The sequence below is a fragment of the Melospiza georgiana genome, chromosome 5, assembly GCF_028018845.1.
Source record: "Melospiza georgiana isolate bMelGeo1 chromosome 5, bMelGeo1.pri, whole genome shotgun sequence".
Taxonomy (NCBI): domain Eukaryota; kingdom Metazoa; phylum Chordata; class Aves; order Passeriformes; family Passerellidae; genus Melospiza; species Melospiza georgiana.
Genome location: NC_080434.1, coordinates 33,181,102 through 33,188,067, shown reverse-complemented (window position 1 = coordinate 33,188,067; position 6,966 = coordinate 33,181,102). Strand labels below are relative to the sequence as shown.

General features: G+C 46.1%; 1 protein-coding gene across 1 annotated transcript; it reads left to right on the top strand.

The window, feature by feature from the left end:
- The first annotated feature begins 36 nt into the window (after positions 1-36).
- On the top strand, positions 37-6,966 carry DCK (deoxycytidine kinase). Its single transcript, XM_058024768.1, has 7 exons — positions 37-106; positions 783-901; positions 1,312-1,505; positions 2,138-2,285; positions 3,167-3,282; positions 3,746-3,845; positions 5,492-6,966. The coding sequence occupies exons 1-7, from the start codon at positions 37-39 to the stop codon at positions 5,516-5,518; spliced, it is 774 nt and encodes a 257-aa protein (XP_057880751.1). The 3' UTR covers positions 5,519-6,966.

Genomic DNA, 6,966 nt, shown 5'->3' with positions numbered 1-6,966 from the left:
CGTCTCGCGCCCCCTCAGGCGCCCCCTGAGGCCGCCATGGCCACCCCGCCCAAGCGCGGCAGGCCCGACGGCCGCATCAAGAAGATCGCCGTGGAGGGCAACATCGGTGAGTCGGCGCCTCCCGCCTGCGCGGGGAAAGGGATATGGGGAACAGGGAGTTGGCGAGGGCTGGAGGGAGAGGCGGCTTCCGCGGCGCTCGGTGCTTTCGGCCGTGTCCGGGAGAGGCTCAGCTCTGAGGACTCTTCACCCCTGCCTGCCTTCTTCCTGTCTTTTTTCTTTCCTCCCTTCCGCTTCTTCCTTACCTCTTCCCTTCCATCCCTCATTCCCCTCTTTGCCCTTTTCCCACTTTACCCCCTTTTTTCTCCCCCTTTCCCCCCTTTCCCTTGTCTGAGGGCTTCCACTACGGCAGAGCGGGGCAACAGGGAAAATAAAAAAGCTTTCTATTAGAGTTTTTTAACTGGTAAGGTTTTCCCCACGTCTTTCCCGTTTGTGGTGTAAAGCACCCAGAATCACGGCATTTCCCGAGCTGGGAGGGTTCCATAAGGATCTCTGAATCCCGTTCCTGGCCTTGCACCGCACACCTCAAAGTATCACCAGGTGCCTCTTGTCAAACCTGTTTAAATTCAGATAAAGAAAAACCCTGTTGCTCCATTAACTGGTCTGCCTCACGGTGGGTGTGGGAGAGTGGTTTACGGAGGTGCAAGGCAGAGTTGAACACTACTTAAATAACACTGCTGTGGGTGGTTTCTCACTGAAGTTGTTCCTGGATACTTCTCCTACAGCTGCAGGGAAATCCACCTTTGTGAACATTCTGAAACAAGCCAATGAGGAGTGGGAAGTGGTTCCCGAGCCTGTAGCTAGATGGTGCAATGTCCAGCAAAGCTCTGGAGATGACTGCGAGGTAAAAGAGGGGAAAAAGAAGTCAAACGAATCTCTGATGTCAGCACACCAGCGTGTCCAACGGAGTGGGTGTTTTTCAGACTCTGTGTGATAGCAACACTTTTGCTGATTGCTTTTACAAGGTCTGAGTTCCTCTTGGATGTAATATCTGAAAGTAGTAGCTGCTGCTCACTTGGTGTTAAGGTGGGATTTTTATTAATTTTTTTTACTGTAATTCCATTGGCAATCCAGCCATGGCTTCCCGTGCAGGTGGCTTTTGAGGGACCGGAGATCTTTGTTAGACGTGGCAAAGAGCAGGGTGCATTTTGGTGAGCTCGGTGTGAAACTGACCGGGTGCACGTTGCTGCTGCCTTCTCCTCGGCTCCTTTCCCAGGATCAGGCAGCAGTGTGTTTGTTTTCCCCTGGGCCCAGGAGCTGAGCACGTCGCAGCGGAGTGGCGGGAACGTGCTGCGCATGATGTACGAGAAGCCGGAGCGCTGGGCCTTCACCTTCCAGACGTACGCGTGCCTCAGCAGGATCCGGGCGCAGCTCGGCGCCCTGGACCGCAAGCCTGGCAGCGCCCAGAACCCCGTGGTGTTCTTCGAGCGCTCCGTCTACAGCGACAGGTACGTGGGGCTGCAGCCCTCCAGGGGAAATTCTCCCGAGTCAAATCCCTTCCCAAGGTTGGAAGGGAGCTCTGCAGTCCAAACCCCCAACCAAGGAAGGGTCTCCCTGAGCAGTTGGCAGAGGAGCGCATCCATGTGCTTGAAATGCTTCCAGAGGGAGACTCGGTGATCTCCCTAAGCAGCTGTGCTGCTGCTTGGCTACCCTCGTTCCTCGTGTTGAGGTGGAACTCCTCGTGCTTTAGTTTATGGCGAACAGGAAAGTGTTTAAATAAATGCCCCATCCTGTGTTTCTGGATTCAGAAGGTGAAACCTGATAACTGTATCCCATCCCATAGTCCTCAGGTGCTCCCCCTGTTGTAATATATTGCAAAAATTAGTGTGTTTTAATTTATTGTAAATAAATCACCCGGTGTACAAGCCAGCTGTGTTCTGTGGGTTATTCCTGCAAACGTTGGTGGTCTTCATGCACACAACTCCAGGAGGACAATACCAGCTGTTTATTCCACTCCAGGGGATCCTCAGAGATGCTGCAGTGTCACCACTCAGCTTCTTCTCCAGTTACTGTATTTGAGGCAAACCAGGGGATTCCTGTGTCTGAGGAAATTTTGTTTCCATCTCTTCAATGTCCACAGGTACATCTTTGCTGCTAATTTGTACGAGTCTGACTGCATGAATGAGACTGAGTGGACAATTTACCAGGACTGGCACGACTGGATGAACAAACAGTTTGGCTCAAGGCTGGCGCTGGATGGGATCATTTATCTCCGAGCCACTCCTGAGGTGAGGGGTATGAATGTGACAGCACCAAAACCAACTCTGTGTTCCTGGCCTTGCCCCTCATGGGTAGAGCTCAGCTCAGGCTGTGATTTGCCCCTGGGGGCTGCAGTGCTTGAGCTGTGACTAGGTCTGGAAGTACTTAAAAAAAGGTTCTTTTGAATGTAGACTGTGTGTATTAAAGTCAGCTGTGATGGTAATGATCTTCTCATTTTAAAACCAGGATACATGAGAACAGTAAACCAGAAAATACTGCTGGAATAAAGCAAGCCGCTGCAGGAAAGTACAAAATCCCTGTAGGAATAGCTGTTACATCGGGATTATAGCTGTACAGGGAATGGATACAATAGTTTCCAGTGATGGTAGAGCTGATGTGAGGATGCTCTCTGACGCCCCTACACCTGGGGAGCTGGAGCTAAGCCAGGTGAAAGCACACCCTGTGTGCGAGGCCTTATGACCCTGCTTTGATCTTGGGCCATACACTATTTGTTTAAAAGGAGAGAACAAAATACCTCCTTTGAGTGTGAAATTAGCTTGAACAAGAGAAAAACATGAGATTAAAAGAGCTCTAATGAGCTTACAGATCACTTTGATATTTCCTTGCTTCCAGCTTCCATGCCTTCAGTTTTGTTATGGTTGGAAAAAACTGGAATGTAACACACAGGAGTAACTCTGAGGGCTTTTTGGTTTTGTATTTAAGAAAAGAATTTATATTTAAACAACAAAGTACAACACTTAAACAGTTTTGGCTTGTTGAGGCTTTAGGTGCACTCAGGATGGGAACAAATGATTTTAAACTTTTGATTATTTTTAATTTGGATATTTCTGTGCTCTTTGCATGCAATACAGCAATTTATTTATTTTTATTTACTGTCTTTTGCCTTTAGAAATGCTTGAATAGGATTTACTTGCGTGGAAGAGATGAAGAACAAGAAATCCCCATTGAATATCTGGAGAAGCTTCACTACAAGCATGAAAGTTGGCTCCAGCACAGGACACTGCGGTAGGTTTTACTGAGTGGTTCCTTGAGGATGGGTGAATCTTTGTAAGGGTGTTCTGTGGGGCTTTTTCCACCAGTGAAACTTCTGCTTCTCTTATGATGTGAAAATCTGAACTGCAGACACATTTCTATCAGTGTTTCCTTAGGAGTAGTGTCTTTCCAGCACGTTCATAATTGCAGCATGCTCCAAGTTCTCTTCACGCAGAGCTCTGAGCAGCAGAGGCTTCAGCTGAGCTGGCTGTAGCACACAGAGTGCTGTTATTCCATTCGGTGCTGGGGGAGCACAATGTCTGTGAATCACTGCTGTATCCCAGGAGCCATGCTGTAAAATCAGAATTCCTGGCTGCAATTTATCATTGCAGTTCTTCTTGGGGGATTCTTAATAATGGAAATGCTGACAGGGATTTGACTGCTCTCTGCTTTATCTCCAGCTGTTAATATTTGCTTTGTTCCTCTCCCAATACAGAACAGATTTTGACTATCTACAGGAAATTCCCATTTTAACGCTCGATGTTAACAAAGACTTCAAAGGCAAAAAGGACGAATATGATGACATGATCGAAAAGGTAAAATTTCACAGGCAGCACAAACTGATGATTCACATTGCTCTAGAAATACACTTTACACTCTGATCATCCTGCTAAAATATCTAAGTCACAGAGTTCCACTCAGGTAAGGAAGAGCTTAACAGCCTATGGCAATGCATATTTTAAAGCTAGGACAAACCTTTATCATTTAACTGCTCAGGTGTTCGATACTTGAATCCTAGTGGGAGTCAAGCAAGGACAACTTGACTTTGATCTGGGTAGTTGCAATGGCTTACAGACCTCAGCAGTGGTTTGCACATGTTTTTCCATTCTTCAGAAATTATGTGTTCCTTCACAAGAAAAGCAGCTTTGTCCTTTGATCTCCATTGATCCACCCAGGAGTGGAAGTGTTCACCTGATTAAAACCAGTCTTCCTGGTTGAGCTTGTTAATCGATGGAATGACCGGAGATGGCAGCTGTGGAGGGAGCCTGCTTCCCATCTGCACAAGATAAGATAAGGCCCAGCTCGGGCAACTTAGTATGGATTTTGCAGTTTTCTCTGGGGTAGCCATCAGGTTATCTGGCAACAGCCTATGCCCTGTGTTGGTCCTGTTTTTTGGCATTTCCTAAATGGAGCCAGGGAAGAGGTACACTTGATGAGGCTGGGTACATCGGGCTTTGGTGTGTGCTGTGTGGGGACACCCCTGTGTTCCTTCTTCTTCCCTCTGTTGTGATGCTCATCCTGAAACTGTGCCTGGTGTGTAAATCCTGACGGGGTTTTTCATGCAGGATTACTGGTGCTACTCTCTGAAGCAGAGCTTGGCTTTCTTGTGGTGCCTTTCAAGTTAGTCTTGGCACAGTTACGTGTTCACTTCTCTACAGGAAGGGATTTGACCTCTTCTTTTTTTCCCCACCTCTTTGAGCCCTGACTTGGGAAGGAAGGGTCACAGTCGGAGAGTGTGATCCAAGATCTGTTTCCATTTCACATCAAGAATTTGGACAGAATATTTACAGACGGGCTTTGTGTAGGAGAGCCTTTGCCAAAAGAATAGCATCATGTCCTCTAGAAAAGAATTCCTTTTGTGGAGTAGCCTAGCTTGAGTGGGCAGAGGAAAATGCTCCCATTTCAGGCTGAATCACAGCCTAGTTCCTGGGATGTTCCTGAAACTTAAAGGCAGGAGTTGTGAGCTTGGCATTGATCTCCAGTATTGGATTTTCTCCGAGCAGCATGGTTTAGGTAGGTATTGCTTCATTATTTCTTTGCCAGACTCAGGTTCCAGGGGACATCCTGCATAGGTGCCCATGGTTGTTCAGCACTGTCAAATCCAGCTGGTGTGCAGGCAGTGGGTGTGACTCCATGGTTTCCAAATGACAGCTCTTTTGAGGTGGCCATTATCCTCCTCCTGTCTGGGTGACACCTGCTTGTAATGCAGTCCTTTGGGACAGAGGGCTCTAGTTCAGGACTGCAGGAGGGGTGAGCATCATCCTGCATCTGCTAAATTACAGGTACCATGTCTGGAAATGGTCTTGGTGGACAGGTAATGGCATGGCTGAGCCAGAGCTGCTTTTTCCCTGTTTCTTTAGGTTGTAGCAAAACATAAAACAGAGGAGAGGTAAATACACTTGCTACCTATTTCTGTTGATAAACACTTAGTGTGATTGACAATATTTGTTTCTCTTTGCAGGTCAAGGAATTTTTGAGCACGTTGTAATCCTCTTTGAAGTGCAGACAGTCAAACCATTCCAAACTTCTGTGTGATTCCAAGTGCAGCTTCTTCCTTCTTTTATAGGAGGCCTCTGGAGAGGCAAGACTCAGTCCTGGTGATTTGGTCGTGAGGAACAAATAAACTTTGGGAATAGGGGAATTATTAAATAAATGGGTACGTCTGTTCAGTACTATGTGAAGTGACATGCACAGATTCTGAAGAGACAGGGATTCTAAGCATTGCCAAATGCTATGCCAGTTTTTGATCAGACCAATGAGTTGTAGAGTATTTTGTAGGTGTTTTTAATTTATTTTGTGCCCAACTACTGTTTAATTTTGAAGAAGGTAGCTGGTTTTTAGATCTCTTCATTGTTTTTTTAGCCGCATGGATTTGTAATGGATGTTTTCTTGTTCCCAGGAAGTGAAAGGTAAAAACCATTTTTGCTGCTGAGGGCATTTTATGATAACCTAGAATTTTATGGTTTAAGGTACACAAAAATGCTTCCTGATCTTTTCATAGAAGAAGTTCTTTGTAGAATACACTGAATTAAAGCCAAATGTGACTGAAATTCCCTATATAGCAAATGAATTTTTATACCTACTTCTGCACTGCAAACTAGGATATTTGAGGCTTTTTGTTTTAGCAATTTTTATTAGCTTTTCCAAAAAGAGTGCTGTGTGTGTTACTGGTCAGTCCTTTTCTCCTGGAGAGGAATATGTTTGCTTGCTAGGCACTGCACTGGGCAGAAGGGCATTTTGCAAATGGCCTCCATCTGTAAATGACGTGTTGCTGAACCATCCCACAATCGCATTAGGGATGTGAGAGGTGGCTTCCTGCCTTTGTTCCAGCTGCTCCATGTGTTCACTGAGCCTTCTGGGTGCTTATCCCAGATCCTGCACTGTTGGAAGTAGGTTTTTCAGTCTCACCTGCTTGGAGGAAGGCGTGGAGACCTGTGTGGAGTAGCTGCTGCCTGAGCCTCTTGTTCCAGGTGCAGAAAACAAACTTCAGGTTGCCCATCTCAAGTGCTGGGTTTTGTGAGCTGCCTTGTTCTGCTTTGAACACTCCTGAGTGCACATTCAGCTTTTGAAGGCAAAATTTTATTGTAAAGCTTTTCATTGTCTACTGTGGTGCTTCTGCTACCTGCTTGCTGGAGATGAGATTTGTTCCTTTATGGCTGGAGTTGTGCTGGTATTCCCTAACCATTGGCTGAAAAATAAAAGTGATTGGAAAGACTTTTTTCATTGCTTAATAACATTGGCTTCTTGTCTCATAAAAGAAGTAATACTGTGGATTGCTTGTTTGTAATACTGGTACAATAGGTGTATTTGTTGTAAAAATGTTCTCTCAGATTTCTGCGAAACTGACTTCACTTTTTTTTTCACGTGTGGGAAATGAACTCATGGGACAGAGACACAGCATTACATAAAAGTGCATCGTGTGTGTGACGGTGCTCA